Source organism: Rattus norvegicus, chromosome 5 (assembly GCF_021556685.1).
Source record: "Rattus norvegicus strain SHRSP/BbbUtx chromosome 5, alternate assembly SHRSP_T2T, whole genome shotgun sequence".
Taxonomy (NCBI): domain Eukaryota; kingdom Metazoa; phylum Chordata; class Mammalia; order Rodentia; family Muridae; genus Rattus; species Rattus norvegicus.
In genome coordinates, this window is record NC_141538.1 from 156490854 (window position 1) to 156508892 (window position 18039).

The 18039-nt window shown below is 51.2% G+C and overlaps 1 protein-coding gene and 1 long non-coding RNA gene across 30 annotated transcripts in view; one reads left to right on the forward strand and one right to left on the reverse strand.

The window, feature by feature from the left end:
• Positions 1 to 768: 768 nt before the first annotated feature.
• LOC134487021 (uncharacterized) lies at positions 769 to 1329 on the reverse strand. The gene is made up of 2 exons (XR_015621265.1): positions 1032 to 1329; positions 769 to 950 (listed from the first exon to the last, which is right to left on the reverse strand). It is a non-coding gene; the product is annotated as an uncharacterized LOC134487021 (long non-coding RNA).
• The window catches only part of Kif17 (kinesin family member 17), a 37233-nt gene continuing 20314 nt past the window's right edge, over positions 1121 to 18039 (forward strand). For 28 of the 29 annotated variants that reach the window (XR_015620015.1, XR_015620014.1, XR_015620021.1 and 25 more), the window contains exons 1-5: positions 1374 to 1612; positions 8869 to 9015; positions 9796 to 9897; positions 14567 to 14756; positions 17423 to 17875. Coding sequence is in view for 15 of the 29 variants with exons in the window: in XM_087550694.1 (XP_087406820.1) it covers positions 1382 to 1612; positions 8869 to 9015; positions 9796 to 9897; positions 14567 to 14756; positions 17423 to 17875 (1123 nt within the window). In the remaining 14 variants the exon portion in view is untranslated. 29 annotated transcript variants of the gene reach the window in all.

Genomic DNA, 18039 nt, shown 5'->3' on the forward strand with positions numbered 1-18039 from the left:
AAGATGATCCACAGAAACGGTTCATTTGTAGTCATCCTTTGGTGTGTGAGTGTGCCCGTGCCCGTGTGTGCCCGTGTGTCCGTGTGAGCGCACGCACGTGTGAATGTTAATATGTGAATGTTAGTTTCCCCTACTAGACTGCAAGAGACTGTCTTCCCAGAGCCTGTCAAATGGCTGATGGTGTTTTTGTGCCTCAGAACTTATGGGAGCATTGCAAATGGGTGGTTGGTGGCTCAGACTGGGTCAGGAGGTTAGGCTGTGTGGCCATTCCAGCAGAAAGACTTAACTCCAAAAGTTTTTTGTCTTTTTTAAAAAAAGATTTATTGGGGCTGGGGACTTAGCTCAGTGGTAGAGCGCTTACCTAGGAAGCGCAAGGCCCTGGGTTCGGTCCCCAGCTCCGAAAAAAAGAACCAAAAAAAAAAAAAAGATTTATTTATTTATTTATTTATTTATTTATTTATTTATTTTATGAGTACACTGTAGCTGGTGTGTCTGACACAGCAGGAGGAGGCATTGGATCCCTTTACAGATGGTTGTGAGCCACCACGTGGTTGCTGGGACTTGAACTTAGAACCAGTGGTAGAGGGCAGTTAGTGCTCTTAACCGCTGAGTCATCTCTCCAAACCGGTTTTTGTCTTTTTTTTTTTTTAATTTTTTTCAAATGTATTTATTTATGTGTGTGGACCGGCTTGCAAGAGTCCTTCCACAGTGTGGGTCCCGGGGACAACATGGGCATGGCTGCAAGAGCCTTTCATTATGTGAGCCATCTTGCTGGTCCAGTTTTTCTGTCTTAAAATATGGACTCTTAGGGCTGTGGATAGGGGGCAGTGAAGTCCTTGTCGGTCTCAGTCTCTGACCCCTGAGGGAAGTGGAGTCAGATGTGGGCTCCAAGTCTTACCCTGGCCAACTCTGCCTGGTTGCTGAACCTCACTGGGCTGGAGCTGCGAGACCTGAGAGAGAGCAGAGGATGGGACAGAGTAGTTCCTAACACCCTGGTGTATCCCCTGTCCCGGGCTCTCCCCCGCACTCACCGTTCCGTCCTGTGACGTCACGGACGTTGCTCAGCAACGGCGAACGCCGAGACGGCGAGCACGAGCGCTAGCGTGACCCGGCCAGCTCCGGGGCTCGGGTCGTGCGGCGGCGCCTGCAGCGCGGATCCCCCGTTCCCCGCCCGGGCCGGGCCTCAGGGACGGGCGAGCCCGGGCGCGGGAGGCGGCGGCCCGGGCTCCAGCCCGGACACTTATCCGCCGAGCCCCTGCGGCTCTCAGCGTGCCCCGCGGGGAGTCCCGGCCCCCTGCTGCGGCCCCGCCCCCGCCGCCAGGCCCCGCCCCGCGCGGGCTCTGGCTCCACCCCCTGGTCCGGGCCACGCCCCCGGGCAGCCATGGCCTCGGAGTCAGTGAAGGTGGTCGTGCGCTGCCGGCCCATGAACAAGCGCGAGCGCGAGCTGAACTGCCAGTCGGTGGTGACTGTGGACTGTGCGCGCGGCCAGTGCTTCATTCAGAACCCGGGAGCGGCGGACGAACCCCCAAAGCAGTTCACCTTCGATGGAGCCTACTACATAGAACACTTCACCGAGCAGATCTACAACGAGATCGCCTACCCGCTGGTGGAGGTGAGGGCGCCCCGAGACTGAAGGGCCAGGCTCGGGGCTCCCGGAAAGTGGAGACAGGATAAGTGGGTTAACCCAGCCCCTACCCCAAAAGCCAAGGGAGAAGGCTCTGGGCACAGGTGGATAGCGGCAGGTTAGTCTGAAGGCTTGTCCTGACAGTAGACTCCTGGGGACCTGCCTCCAGTGTGGTGGCCACTTCCAGGCTGAACCCAGCACCCCAACTGGTCCACATGCACGTCCTTTGCAGCTTTGGCACAACTTGAGACCCCAGGACCACTCAGTGTCCCTGCACATCCCTTGCAGCCCTTTGATCACAGACAGACTCTAGACCCCAGGGGTCCTGGTCCTCTCTGTCCACATTCCAGACCTGTGGGATCCTGAAAGCTCCAGCCATTTCCCCCAGCCTCCTTCCCTCCTAAGCATCCCAGGAGTCTTCTCTTCTCTGTCAGGCGGTGGTTCACACTCGCTCCCATTTCAGCCCCACAAGCAAAATCCTCCTGTTCGAATTCTCCTCTTGCAAGGAGTAGAGAAAACACTTGTCTTTCTTTAAAAAAGAACAGCGTGGCGCTTCCATGTGCTCCAGTATCTGGGGCTCCAAGAAGTCCATTTGACTCATTTGACCTAGCATTCAAAAAAAAAAAAAAAACATTCAGCATGGGCGCTTTCTATTTTGACTGGCAGGCTCTTTCAGCTCTTCTGTGTCCCCTGACTGTTGAGATGTGTTCCAAAGCCTGCAGTCTGTGTGGTGCTGAGCCAGGAATAGATATGCATCATTAGAATTTGGGGTCACGCATGCATCTCTGCTCTGCTGAACTCTGACCCCACTCCAAAGGTTTTCTGACAATGTAGACCACAGAGCACTTGACAAGAGCTGGTTCCCTCAGAATACTCAGAAGACAAGGGACAGCTCCCCCAAGGGGACAGCCCCAGGCTCTGAGGGTAGCTCAGCTATCCACCTGTTGGCCTGGTTTTCTAGGCTAGAAGGGGTTGCAGATGTCATCTGGTTCAGCCCCTCTTTTTTTTTTTAATATTTTTTAATGGATATGAATACATTGTACATCTTGAGATACACCAGAATCTGTTACAGATGGTTGTGAGCCACCATGTGGGTGCTGGGAATTGAACTCAGGACCTCTGGAAGAGCAGTCAGTGCTCTTAACCGCTGAGCCATCTCTCCAGCCCAAGCTTCCTCTTTCTCTTCCGAGTCCCACTGTGCAGACCTATTTCTGGCCACTCTCTAGACCTCAGATTTGACATCTGTTCACTCATTAATCCACTCACCCCCCTGTGAAGCGAGACATTAGCATCTTCACTCTGAGCCCCAGGTTGATCATGAGAGGGTGCTCGAAGGAGATAGGACTCGCCCTCATCAACTCAAGGTCAGAGTTAAGCTAAGTCAGCAAGCGGTGGCAAGTGGGGGAGGGCAGCATGGGGAGGCCAGCAAACCTTGGAAGGGATGGAAGGGACAGAGAGGAGCGAGGGTAAGATGAGCGCAGTAGGAGAAGGCCAGTCAGGAAGATGCAAGGCGGCTGGGGAGAGATGGGCATGTAGCATTTGATCTTCACTAGAAGGACTGAGCAGATACACTGTTGTGACCAATGACTGGATAACTCAGGCCTGCTCTCTCTGTCCCTTCCCTGGGTTTTCTGGCCGCCAGCTTGGGCCTTCTGTCAGATCCTCCCTTCAGATCCTATCCCATGCTGTCCCTGCACTTCAGATGCCACGCTCTGCCTTTTCCCTTTCTTTCTTTCTTTTTTTTTTTTTTTTTTTGGTTCTTTTTTTTCGGAGCTGGGGACCGAACCCAGGGCCTTGCGCTTCCTAGGTAAGTGCTCTACCACTGAGCTAAATCCCCAGCCCCACCTTTTCCCTTTCTTCCTCTGTCCCTTCTCTCCAGGCACTGTTCCTCATCTCTTGTCTCTGACTGAACTTTTCCGCTGTCCTTGAGTTTCCTTCCTTCTCCACACCCACCCTTGACTGACCCCCATCCCCTCCTGCCTTGTCTGCCCCTTCCCTCTAACGAGAAGTCCTTGGTCAGCCTGTGTGATGCTTTAGGATTGATCTCAGTACACATGCACGCACACATGCATGCACAAGTGGGGATCGACAATCGATTTCATAAAAACCCACCAATAAGTTTCATAATTCAATAAGACAGGAAGGGGTGACAATACACAGTGACCAAGTGAACACTGGGGACCTGTTCCACATGTGAGTGCTCCCTGGGACACCGCCCCACCACTCCCTGCCCCAGGGCATCGGTTGCTGTGTCAGACTTTTTTGAAATCTTTGTTTTGCCTTAGAAATATACCTAGGGGGCTGGGGATTTAGCTCAGTGGTAGAGCGCTTACCTAGGAAGCGCAAGGCCCTGGGTTCGGTCCCCAGCTCCGGAAAAAAAAGAACCAAAAAAAAAAAAAAAAAAGAAATATACCTAAAGTTGTTTTCTACTTAATTCCAGGGCAGTGCTGTCCTATAGAACATTCTGGAACAGTGGGTATGTTCTGTGTTTGCACTGACCAGTTAGACATAGGTGGCAATTGGCACAGGAAAGAGGCTAGCACTGCCGAGAAACTGAGTGCATCACTGTGACTCAAAGCTACTTCTCAGAAGTGGGGAGGAGGAGGCTCTCAGTCCATCAGGATGAGGCATGCTGGGAACAGCACCCCGAGGACCCCTCACCCCCTCACGGCAGATCAGCCAAGTGAGCTGGAACTAGGAGTGGGCTATAAGGTTCAAAGACCTGTCCCGCCTCCTGCCAGCTCAGCTCCCAAAGATTCTGCAACCCCACTCAGTGTCACCAACCAGGAAACAGACGATCAAAGCAGGGGACACTTCAGATTCAGACCAGAATGGTTTTGTTTGTTTGTTTGTTTGTTGTTTTTCTTCTTTTAAAGATTTATTTATACACTGCAGCTGTCTTCAGACACACCAGAAGAGGGCATCGGATCCCATTACAGATGGTTGTGAGCCACCATATGGCTGCTGGGAATTGAACTCAGGACCTCTGGAAGAGCAGTCGGTGCTCTTAACCACTGAGCCATCTCTCCAGCCTCTTTGTTTGTTGTTTTTCAAGATAGGGTTTCTCTGTGTAGCCCTGCCTGTCCTGGAACTCACTCTGTAGACCAGACTGGCCTTGAACTCAGGGATTGAACTTGAGTGCTGAGATTAAAGGTGTGCACCAGCTATAATAATTTAATATATATAAATATATATTAATATTAATATATAATATATATTAATATATATAATATGAGAGAGAGAGAGAGAGAACGAGAACACAATAGTTTTCTTCAGACACAACAGAAGAAGGAGTCAGATCCCACTACAGATCTACCATATAATTGCTGGGAATTAACTTCAGGTCCTCTGGAAGAGCGGTCAGTGCTCTTAACTGCTGAGCCATCTCTCCAGCCCCACACTATAATAATTTTTATTTAAGTTAAATTTAAATAAATAAGTAAAGCTGTTTTATATTGTAGACTTGAGCCACATTCATAATTTTAGCTCCCCCCCCCCCAATGATGGCCTTTTAAAAACTAAAAGGAACAAAACTAATTACAGTGTGGCGTATCTATAATATTTCATAAAACAATTACACATAATCTATCTAACAACTATTAGTACTTTATGTTCTTTCATTACATTAAGACTTTGAAGTCTGTAGCCTGACAGTGGTGGTGCATGCCCTTCAGTTCCTGCACTCGGGAGGCAGAGGCAGGAGGATCTCAGAGTTTGAGGTCAGCCTTGTCTACAGCAGGAGTTCTAGGACAGCCAGGGGTTACATGGAGAAACCCTGTCTTGAAAACAAAAACACAAAAGAAAACAAATGAGGCCAGTCTGAAACCAGAGAGACTAAAGAGGGGCTGGGTGGGGACATGGCCCCTGTTGGTACCGGGCTTGCCTAGCGCACAGCCCTGAGTTCAGCTCCAGTACTCAGAAGCCCTCCTGGAGGCCTCTACTTTGTAATTCCAGAGCTTGGGAAGGTAGAAGCAGCGTTCAAGGTCATCCTCAATTACTACTGATTTTGAAGTCATTATGGATTCTCGAGACATTTGCCCACCCCAATAAGACAAATAGCTCTGTGGTGGAGAACTTTTGTAGCCTGTATGAGACCCTGTAAAAATAAGCCCAGCTCCCCAAGTTGCACCAGTGCCTTCCCACTATGGCTCATGGCTACCTAGGAGAATGGAGCATCTGCTGTGTGGCTTTGAATGTTCCTGTAGAGTCCTTGCCCTGGGCCTGGGCTACAGTGAGAGTCCGGATAACCCTTTAACTTTTCTAAAGGTGTCATGTGACTCCTGCTTTAGCTACACGCAGGTTTGAGAAGCGCAGCATAGGTTCTGGGTTGGGTCTTTTCAGTTGCTTGTCCCCACTTAAGGCCCCTTCTCTCCCCCTGCCAGGAGCTGCAGGACCCTAGATTAAGTGGACTGGCCTGTTTCCACTGCAATAAAGGAAGCGTTGTCCTCTGCAAGGGGCTGGGAGCTTTGAGTGGGTACCAACCTTCTTGAGAATCAATCCCCAGCTCTCAGGGATTCCTGCGGAGCTCTGTTTGGGTCAACCCCAGTTATCTGTATTTTGATGCTAATTCTACTGCCTTAAGGATAGCTGCCTAGTCATATACTCAGGAATCAGGTGACTTCACCAGAACCTTTTCCCCATTGAATTTGTAAAGTACAGGTGAGGGGTAGGTACAGGATAGAAGGAGGCCTGTCATTGGAGGAGAAGGAAGGATGGGCGGGAGAGAAGTTTGAAGGAGGAGAAGGAGGAGATGAGGATAGAGAGACAGAGACAGGAGAGAGAGAGGGTGAGAAGCCATGGCAGGTGATGTTAAGATTCTGCTCTGTGTATTTACAGGTTGTTATCAATGTTCCTAAGGGATGGATGGTACCGGGCTTTGTATGTTTAAGTGGGCAATTATATCTTATCAATTGGGTCTAAGATTATTGTGTTGGGTGTTCTTTTATGTGAAGGTTTGAGTGTAGGAAAGTGCGTGGCTGGGATGTGATTCCGCCAAAATACCTAGCGGATATCTTGGGGCACTGAGGTGCCGGACCCAGCAGGGTAAAAAGACCACAATACTTTTATTTTTATATTTTTACAACAACAAATGTAGGCGTCGTGTAGGCATTGGGGTCTCGGAACAGATTTCTGGGCCTGTATTCTGATGTACAATGCCATATCACTTACCTGTCTTGCTGTGACAAAACACTATGACTAAAGCAACTTAAGGAAGAAAGGGTTTGTCTGGCTTACAGTTTGAGGGTGGACAGTCAGTCATGGTGGGGAAGGCAATGGCGGCAGGAGTGTGAGGCAACTGTCACATTCCACTCAGGAAACAGAGAGATGAACACTGCTGTTCAGCTTTTTTTCCTTTAGTCAGCCTAGGACTCCAGCACTTGGGATGGTGCTGCCCATGTTTTGGGTGGGTCTTCCCACCTCAGTTAACCTAACCTTGATCTTCCCACCTCAGTTAACCTAACCTTGATCTTCCCACCTCAGTTAACCTAACCTTGATCTTCCCACCTCAGTTAACCTAACCTTGATCTTCCCATCTCAGTTAACCTAACCTTGATCTTCCCATCTCAGTTAACCTAACCTTGATCTTCCCACCTCAGTTAACCTAGATGCCCCCCTCACAGACATGTGGCTTGTTTCCATGGTAACTCTTTAAATCCCATCAAGTCAACAATATTAGTCACCTAAGATGTTTCATAGTGCTGCTGTCTGTAACCCTAAGTGCTCTTAGGATAGGGACTGCGGCCACCTTGTTTTCTGCTCTTTTCCTCTAACCAGAACTTGGTTCCTGATGTAGAAAAGGCAGCCAGCACTTGCAGGGTGAATAAACGCACCCACGAGTGAAGAATGAATGGTCTTCGAAATGGAACCTGCTTTGTCTGTCTGTCTGTCTTCTCAGCTTCCTAACCCACACCCTAGATCCATCTGCCACTGTCAGCCACTCTTCTGTGTCCCCTTGACCTGGATCAGCCTCCTCTTCCTGTCTCTTGAGTAGTCCCCTCATCAGCAGGTCCTCTATCTTGCCTCTTCTCACCTTCCGGCTTCTTTCCTTCCTTCCTTCAACTCCCTCCCTTCACTGTTGACTGAACTTCTGCCCTGTGTGCACCTCCCTGCTGGGTGAGAAGCACTGTGGCTGGCTGCCCCGGCAGTGTTCCTGGCATACATTAGCGACCATCTGTCCACACCTGTGGCTAATTCACACGATGATTCAGCTTTAGGAGGGGCTGCGTGCGTTCTTATCCTTTATGACCGATTAGACTGAGACTCTACTATTGCTGTGATGAAAACACCATGACTACAAAGCAGGTTAGGGAAGAAAGGGTTTATTCGGCTCACACTTCCAGATTATTCTCTCTCATTGGAGGAAGTCAGAACGGGAACTCAAGCAGGGCAGGAGCCTGAAGGCAGGAGCTGATGCAGAGGCCATGGAGGGTGCTGCTTCCTGGCTTGCTTCTGGCTTGCTCAGCTTGGTTTCTTTCTTTTTTTTTTTAATACAATTTTATTTATTTATTTATTTTTAAAGATTTATTCATTTATTATATATAAGTACACTGTAGCTGTCTTCAGATACACCAGAAGAGGGCATCAAATCTCTTTACAGATGGTTGTGAGCCACCATGTGGTTGCTGGGAATTGAACTCATGACCTCTGGAAGAGCAGTCGGGTGCTCTTAACCGCTGAGCCAGCTCTCCAGCCCTCAGCTTGGTTTCTTATAGAACCTAGGACCACCAGTCCAGGGATGGCACCACCCACAATGGGCTGGGCCCTCCCCTCCCCTTGATCACTAATTGAGAAAATGCCTTACGGCTGGGTCTCATGGAGGCATTTCCTCCACTGAGGCTCCTTTCCCCGGATGACTCTAGCTTGTATCAGGTTGACACAAAACCAGCCAACACACAGTGTGCCAAAGACTAAGTGCGTGTGGTAAGGAATGGAGCCCGGCTGAGGGTGTGACTTGGCGGGGAAGCCCTTACCTATCATATACAAGACCTTGGGTTCTGTCTTCAGCAGTACACAAAGAAACAAAACAAACATGGAGGTGAGATTTGAACCAAGTTGGCTCCCTGGCACAGGCTCTTAGATCCTTCCACCTTGGCACAATGTTTAACCCCATCAGGTTGTTGTTTGAGGGCAGAGTGGTGCCTTCTTTAGTGGAGACCCAGGCAGGCAGGGTCTGTGGGCTGGGCGCCATGGTGCACGCCTGGATCTGTCGGCTGAACACCATACTTTGGTTTCCTTTTCCACAGGGTGTCACTGAGGGCTACAATGGTACCATTTTTGCCTATGGCCAGACAGGCAGTGGGAAATCCTTCACCATGCAGGGACTGCCAGATCCCCCCTGCCAGAGAGGCATCATTCCCAGAGCCTTCGAGCACGTATTTGAGAGTGTTCAGGTATGGGCCTTACATGGGAAGGGATAAAGGAAATGTCATAGATGTCACCAGGGCATCTAGAGTCCTAGGCATGGGCTGTGAGCTGTGGTGAGAACCTGGTCTCAACTCTGCATGGGTCAGCAGAGGCAGATACTGGGTTCCAAAACTAAGATGGGTGAAACAACATAAAACATGAGTATCTGCTCATGTTATCTGGCTCTGTGGCTTTCTCCTGCTGCCTTTGAATGTTAAAATTCATTTCACATTTCACATTTCATGTGGTTTGAGACTCTACTATTGACTCTGAACATGGTGGCTGGAAGTGGTTACAACAGTCCCGGCTCCCCTATTTATTGAGCAATTACTAAAGACCAAGCCTTGGGTGAAGCCCTTTGTTTTCTTATCTCATGGACCTGACGCTTGACAGCTCCCAACTGCATTGGCCCTAAAGCCAGTACCCTGTGTGATCAGGGGCCCCAGAGTCCATCAGTCCAAAGCCTTGGTCCACATAGCATTTGTTGAAGCCCCTGGCCCCTCCCCTGAGCAGTAGGGAGGCTTCCATCTCCTGTCCTATGAGACTTGTCCGTAGCACATTGGACAGATAGCCGTAACACAGCTTGGAGGCTTGCGGGTCCTGGAGCCGGAGGGGAAGGTTTACCAGCAGGACAGACAGGGCAGGGTTGGGGTAAGGGTCCATGTAGCCCTGACATCCCTCTTCCCATAATGCCCCAGCTGTAGAGGCCTGGGCAGCAGGTGGGTTTAGCATCAGCCATCTGGTCAAGCTCTGTCTGCTTCCTGCAGTGTGCAGAAAACACCAAGTTCCTAGTGCGGGCTTCCTATCTGGAGATCTACAATGAAGATGTCCGTGATCTGCTGGGCGCTGACACCAAGCAGAGGCTAGAGGTGGGTGCAGATCCCATGTGGGGAGGGCAGGAAGGTTGGGGGTCGGAGAAGGAGCTAGGATCAGACAGTTGCGGGACTCAAGGTCCTGCTGACTCAGCTTCCCTAGTGCTGGGAGCTGGGCTTTTGAACTTGAGTGTTCTCACACTCCACACTGCCTGGGGTGGTGACTGTGTCTGCTGCTACCAACGGCTGCATCTCTCCTTGAGCAAGGCCACCTCTGTTGAAACTGGTGGAGTTTCGTAATAGATTTCTATTTTAGAAAACACTTTCACTGATAAAAATTATTATGATAGCTGGGTGGTCATGGTGTACACCTTTAATCCCAGCACTTATGGAGCAGATTGTTGGGTTCGAGGCCAGCCTGGTCTACATAGTGAGTTCCAAGATGGCCAGGACTACACAGAGAAACCCTGTCTCAAAAAAACAAAAAACCTGTATGTGTGCACCTGTGTGTGCATGTGCCTATGCATGCATGCATGTGCATAAATAAATAATGATAGTCTAAACAATGATATTAGGCACTTACTAAGAAAGCACTTTTAATATTTACTGGCTCTTCAAGCACGGTATCCCATGTCACCTTTGGAGTAACCTTGGCGGCAGATGTTGTCTTCTGTAATTTAATTACTCAGTGAGGCGGAGAGAGCCTCAACATATCTAGGTTCTACAATGCAGCAAGCAGCTGAGTCTGGACTTGAACCCAGATCTCCTGATCTGACTGATGTTTATACGGCTAGGATTCCCTCGTCTTACTCTACTTTGAAAAAAGGGGTGTTGCAGCCGGGCAGGGGTAGCACATGCCCTTAATCTCAGCACGGGTGGATCTCTTTGAGTTCAAGGCCAGCCTCATCTACAGAGCAGGGACAACCAGGGCTACACAGAGAAACTCAAAACAGACAGACAAAACTGAAAGGGGTGTTGCAGATTGAAGACAGTAAATAGGACACGCCCCTCAGCAGAGTGCCCGCTCCTAGTAAGTGCTCACTCAGTATGGGAGCTATTTCAAGCTGTTGGGAATTAGAGAAAACCCAGGGAAGATGGGGGCCAGGTGGAGCCCCCTGCGGGGTAGAGTCAAGGACAGAAGAACGGCTCATGGTGATGACTGAGTTTGGGTTCCTCAGAGGCTCGAGCACATTTCATAATTTGTCCTCAGTCTCCTCAAAGACAGGGTTCAAGATGGAGGAGGGTTGCTTCCTAACATCAGGAACAAAGGTAGGTCCTTGCAGAACTAGCGTGGCTGTTTTGGCCGCCCAGAGAGATCAAGAAACCTGCCTGACTGGGGTTAATGGCACAACCTATGGCCAGTGGGCACATTGAGATGGGGGAATTGCAAGTTTCAGGCCAACCTGGGCTACAGAGGGAGACTGTCAAAAAAAAAAAAAAAGGAAGAAATCTGGAGAAGGAGAGAGGGAGAGAAAAAGAGGGGGAGGGAGGGAGGGAGGGAGGGAGGGAGAGAGAGAGAGAGAGAGAGAGAGAGAGAGAGAGAGAGAGAGAGAGAGAGACTATGAGAATATAAATGAACAAATCCTGCCAGGAAGAGGGCATGGAGTCCCACCCAGCTGGGACCCTTTGGTCTTAGTCTCTGCCAGGGGTATGGTCTTGCTCCTGCCTGGCAAGCTGGTGGTTGGTCCAGGGAGGAAAGGCCAGTGTGAGATGCTGCTCTCACCTCTGCTGGGCTACCTCTGGCTTCTCCCTCCAGCCTCTAACCAAGCCTGCCCCACCAGGGTCCACCAGGAAGCCAGTGACTCCAGCTTTAGAGAGGGAAGAACAGTCATCTGTTGTTTTCAGCAGAGACTTACTCTCAAGAACCCATGTGTGCCAGCGTGCTAGCGTGCCAGCCACACACTGCACGGCCCCTCCTCCTCTCTTCAGTTGCCATCCATCCACTCAAGCCCCTGCCCAGCTGGGCAGCACAAGCCCTGCAGCTCTTTGCCCTCCCTGCCAGGAACCTCTCCCAACAACCAGCAGCATCAGCGTCCCCCTCAGCAGAGGGGGGGTTGGGAGCCCGTAAGTCACGACTCACCCTCAGACACAGAAGCAGGCAGAGGAGTTGGGTGGGGGCAGGTAGCTCCAGAAGACTAGCCTCAGGGTCATGGTCCTGTGGTCTCACAGACCTTCTACCTCCTTGTGTGGGTGCCATGGGGACTCTGTCCCTTCCTGGCTAACCTGGGGTGGGGGTGGGGCTCAGTGAGCCCACTGCTTCAGGGGCTGCAGATGACAGAATGCTCAGTGATGTACATCCGTGGGCTCCAGACCTCTGATACACTGCTTTGTGGGTGATAGGCAGATGGCGTTCATGTAAGAGTGGGAGGAGAATCCTGTTCTCGGCTTCTGTGATTCAGGCACCTGTGCATAACCCAAGGGGCAACCAAAGGGGATGGATCAGAACCTAAGATTCTCCACAACACAAGCCCTTAGCTTGTGTTTAACATAGAGCCTGGTGCATTTTATAATAAGCCTGAGTTATTCAGTCAGGGAAGGCCAGCAAGAGATTTGGGGAAGCCAACTCTCCTCCCCACCCCCAAGTCAGTACAAATACCACCCCAGATCTCCACGCAGTAGATCATTATGGAGTGGGGCCTACAGGGGCCTCCCAAGATCCCTCCTCAACCCATGTGTGGGGAAGAACACAGGAACATCGCTTCCCTACTGGACTCTAACCATGGCCATGTGCCTCTGTCCCTCTCCACCCATGCTGTAGCACAGCTGGTTACCATAGAGACCTGGCTCTGGTTTTGTTGCAGCCTCGATGAGCAGCTATGAGGAATAGCATGTGCAGCCATCACTCAGAACCTCCCCAGGACCTATGTTGGCAGTGGGTGGGGTTAGGAGTGGTGGGAAGGACCCTGAGGGTCTCAGAGATGGGGGAGCTGTCTTGCCTTCTGAAATCACTCAGGCTGGAGGCAGCATCCCTGTCCTCTTTGTGACCTGCATCCACTGAGCCTGGTACCACAGGCCTGTTTCCTTCTTAATCCCTATGGTTTCATAGCAGTGGGGTTCTGTCCCCATTTCACAGGCGAGGTGACCAATGAGGCCTACAGAGGCCAGTTGACATTCCTCAGCTAATGGGGTTTCTAGACTGAGTCCTGTTGAATAATCAGGAAAGTGGCTAAATATGCCTTTTTAATATAAGGTCTCACCAAATTGCTCTGGCCATCTTAGAACTCACTTTGCAGATCCAGTTACCCCTGCCTCCCACGTGCTGGGATTAAAGGCGTGCACCACCATGCCCAGCCAAGTACGCTCGCTCTTAAACAAACCTTTTGAGATGAATTTGTTTTACAAGCCTGAGTGTTTTTCCTGTGTGTGTGTGTGTGTGTGTGTGTGTGTGTGTGTGTGTGTGTGATGTTTGTGTGTGCACTGTGTGCGTGTCCAGTTTCTCCAGAGGTCAGAAGAGGGTTCTGGAACTGGAGCTATGGATGGTGTGGGTGCTGGGAATTGAACCCCAGTCCTGTGCAAGAACAGGTGCTCTTAACTTGCGGTCATCTCTCCAGCCCAAATATGCTCTTTCTGAGGGTGACCAGATACTGCCCAGATAACCCATGCTGGATTCTAGGAGCACAGTGGGATCCATGTAGTCACTTTCTGGCCCTAAAATGCCACCCAGCCCTGTTTACAGGAGCAGGTCCTTTGTATCTGTCTTCACTGACTCTTGATGCTGCTCCTGAGCCTTCTGTTACTGTGACACACTTGTACCTCGATGGCTTTCAGAAAGCCATCTAACATTTCTGTGCCTTGGTTTCTTGCTGTTCCACAGAGCCAGCCTCCTTAAGACTTCACACCTAAACAGGTGGAGCTAGCCTGTGCACCCAACCGACTTGTGCACAGAAGGTGACCTGTCCCCCCTTGGGACCATTAGCGCAGACAGCTGAGCCCTCTAGGCTCCAACCAGTGTGGCCACCCCCTCTCAGAACACCAGCCCCCCCCCATCCCAAAACATCTGTAACTCATCCTGTTCTCCAACCCCTCCCAGCTGAGATTCGGGCTTGCTGTGTAGCCCAGGTTAGCCTCGAATGTGCAGTAATTCTCCTGCCTCTCTGCCTTCCAAGTGCGGAGATTGCAGACCCATCTCCCCACACCCAGCCCCTCACGCTGCTCTTGCCCGTGTGATTCTTTCCTCATGAGGAGTACTGCATTCTGTTGTTCCGAGTCAGCTCCTTGGTTGCCTGGGAAGTGAGCCGGGAGCATCTGGGGCCTACACAGCTCACTCACTGCCATTTCCGAGGGCTGAGCTGAGAGCCTCATGGGCTTGAGCAGCAAACGACCCTCCACCAGTCGCCACCCAGGAGTCAGGCAACATTTCTACTGTCCTAGTGGTATTAGCAGAGGTGACATCAGAAGCCATGCGGACAGGACAAAGGAGACACGTTCGGAGCCCTGGGTGCCAACCCTATCAGCTTCCAGAAGCTCACGCTAAGCTTGTGCGTGCCTTACTTTACTGAATCCTCACCATGCTCATGAAATAAATAGCTCTTAATGAAATAGGTACCCATACCCATTTTACAAATGTGCTCATTGAGGTTCAGCTTGTCACTGGCCCACGATCCTACAACAAGTGGGAGGCAGAGTGAGCCCCCTGCCTATTACAGGATGGTTTCAGAGGACACAGTGGCCTGGACAGGGTCCTGCCTTTGGTAATCTCAAGTTTCCTTGGTCCTCCTCCCTGCAGCTGAAGGAGCATCCCGAGAAGGGAGTGTATGTCAAGGGGCTGTCCATGCACACAGTACACAACGTGGCCCAGTGCGAACGCGTCATGGAGACCGGCTGGAAGAACCGAGCAGTTGGCTACACCCTGATGAATAAGGACTCCTCCCGTTCCCACTCCATCTTCACCATCAACATCGAGATCTATGCCGTGGGTATGGGGCCGGCTGGGGGCAGAGGGTGGCCCAGGCCTGAGCCAGGTTCCCACTCCTGATAGGAGGGTGGCTCATCTCATGGGAGCCCGGAGAGTCCCATGGAAAGGAAGCTTGGAAAAGATGCCCTTACCTGTCTGAAGGAAGCAGACCGCAGTCGCCCCTGTGCGGGGACCTGTTTCCTGGATCAGCGCCCGCACCCACAACACTGGTAGATAGCACTGAGCACTTCCTGTGTGCCAGGCAACGAGCATATAGTATCTCATCTATTCTTTGCAACCATCCCATGCGTGAGCTAGGTGCTGACACCCCCATTTTACAGGTAAGAAGACTGAGGTCTCAAGGCTAGGGCTGGAGCTCAGTACTCAAGTGCTTGAGCCTCCTGCTCCAGGCCCTGGGTTCCAATCCCCAGGAAATACTAAGGGCCAGGAGTCTCTGTGTTGTTCAGATCTCATGACTCCTCTTTCCAGTGATGTTCTCTGCCTTTCATTCACATCCTTCCTGGGAGAGCTGCTGAGAAAGAGAAAAAAGAGGGCTGGAGAGATGGCTCAGTGGTTAAGAGCACTGACTGCTCTTCCAGAGGTCCTGAGTTCAATTCCCAGCAAGCACATGGTGGCTCACAACCATCTGTATTGGGATCCGATGCCCTCTTCTGGTCTACAGGTGTACATGTAGATAGAGTATGTATGCAAATTCAATAAATGAAACAAATCTTTAAAAGAGAGATCGAGAAAGAGAACCAGTGTTTACTCTGGGCCCCTGTGGGCCAGAGGCTGTGTGAGGGCTCCCTCAGCTTCCCCTGAGTCTGCAGTAGTCCTCAAGGTGGGCAGCATCACCCTCCTTTTAGACACAGGAAACATTGGAGTGAAGAGCTTTGCTCACATAGGGCACCCCAGTCATGAATTAGAAGAGCCAAGTTTTGAACCCAGGGCCTCCCAGTACCTTGTCCATTGCTGCAGCTCCATCGGTCTGTGCTACATCACAATTATAACTGTAAGGAACTTAGAACAGGAAGTAGCCTGCCTTACTGGGACCGTAACTGCAGAGAGACCCCAGACCCAGGGCCAGGGCTGATGTAACCTCCTTCCATACTGTCCGTACAGCAACCTGTGTCCAGGCCAGCGTCCTGGTGCTTGCTTGAGCAAAGAACATCAACCTGGGTGTCCCTGGGGCAATACCCATCTGAAGGGGACATGACCTCATGGCTACAGCCAGGGCAGAGGCAGCTGCCTGGCTTAATGGATGAACAGGCTCGTGGGTACTCTTGAGCCTTACAAAAGGTTTGAAGGACGGGCTGGTGTGTGAACATAGCCACACAGCTGAGGCTGTTTCTCTGGCTTCTTGTTCTATGAATCACGGCCAGGTCTTCATGACTGTGCCAGGGTGGTGACAGAGGATAGCCCACTCTCGCCCAGACTCTAAGCTGTCATCCATGAGGCTCTGACGTCATGTCTGGTTTCCCAGTGCTGCAGATGATGCTGTACTCCTCTGTGCACAAGGCCATTTCTGCTCTGAGACTCATTTGCTCAGGCTAGACCTGGTGTGCACTGGGAAAGCACTGAGCACACACACATTCAAGACTCATGACACATCCTGGTAACGTTCTGCTGAGCGCTCTCCAAAACCAGTACAAGTCTCATTCTGTTCCATTTTCTTTAAGGGTCTGACAGCCCCAAGTCCCTCACATACCATCTAATACCAGCACACACTCTTATCCCCCTTAAGATTGCTCGGCTGTGGTCAGAGAATATGTAGCCAGTTAACCCTACACATCCAACCGTGGTAGGGAGCCAGTCAAGGTTAGACCTAGTTTGTGGATGGAATCTTTGGAGGATTAGAGAGGTGTGTGGTGCTGAGAGGTGTGCGGCTGTGCTCCTGTAACACAGTAAGAGGCAGGGCTGGACTTCAAAGCCAGTACTTCAAGCATGGAAGGGTACAGTTCCCTGGGGATCCCCTCATCTCCCCTTCATCCTCTGCCTTTGGCCTCATAGGAAGTCTTTGCCCTTACCCTCGGAGTCTGGCAGCCCTGTGTGAACAGACTTCCCCTCCTTGGTAGCTGCTATTTCTTCTTCTTCCTCTTCCTCCTCCTCCTCCTCCTCTTCTTCCTCTTCCTCTTCCTCTTCTTCCTCCTCCTCCTCCTCCTTCTCCTCCTCCTCCTCTTCCTCCTCCTCCTCCTCCTCCTCCTCCTCCTCCTCCTCTTCTTCTTCTTCTTCTTCTTCTTCTTCTTCTTCTCCTCCTCCTCTTCCTCTTCTTCCTCTTCTTCCTCTTCTTCCTCCTACTTTTCCTCTTCTTCCTCTTCCTCCTCTTCCTCCTCTTCTTTGTTAAATGATTTGTTTAGGTTTGTGAACATTGGTGTTTTGCTTGCATATATGTCTGTATGTGGGTGTCAGATCCCCTTGAGCTGGAGTTAGAGACAGTTGTGAGATGCCACGTGTACTGAACCTGGACCCAGCACCTCCTACCCTTCCTTGACTTCTGTGTGGCCCTGGGAAAGTTCCACGCCCTCTCTTGAGCCTCAGTTCTCCTTACCTGTACATGGCAGCCCCTCCTTGCAGATTCCTAATAGGCTCAAATGTAGCCCCAAGTGGGTGGTATAGGCCCTGAGCTACCCTCATCTTAGAACGATGTGGGGTTCACCCACCTGTTGCCCCCTGCCCACCTGTCTGCAGATGAGCGGGGTAAGGACCATCTTCGTGCAGGCAAGCTCAACCTGGTAGACCTGGCTGGCAGTGAGCGGCAATCCAAGACTGGGGCCACAGGGGAAAGGCTGAAGGAGGCCACCAAGATTAACCTGTCACTGTCAGCGCTGGGCAACGTCATCTCAGCCCTGGTGGATGGGCGTTGCAAACACATTCCCTACCGGGACTCAAAGCTGACACGACTGCTCCAGGACTCGCTGGGTGGTAACACCAAGACCCTAATGGTGGCCTGCCTGTCTCCCGCTGACAACAATTACGACGAGACCCTCAGCACGCTGCGCTATGCCAACAGGGCCAAAAATATCAAGAACAAGCCACGCATTAATGAAGACCCCAAGGATGCCCTACTTCGAGAGTACCAGGAAGAGATCAAGAGACTAAAGGCTATCCTGGCCCAGCAGATGGGCTCTGGCAACCTGTCAGGTGGGACAGCCTAGGGTAGCAGGAGAGAGGGTGGGCCAAGCAGATTTCCCATCAAAATCTTCTTGCTTTCCCTGACTTCCAGGTCCTTGGGCACCATTCAGCTGAGTACACACCCGGTGGTAATGGCCCCTTTCTGCCTGTGGCCCCAGGAAGAAACGGGCTGG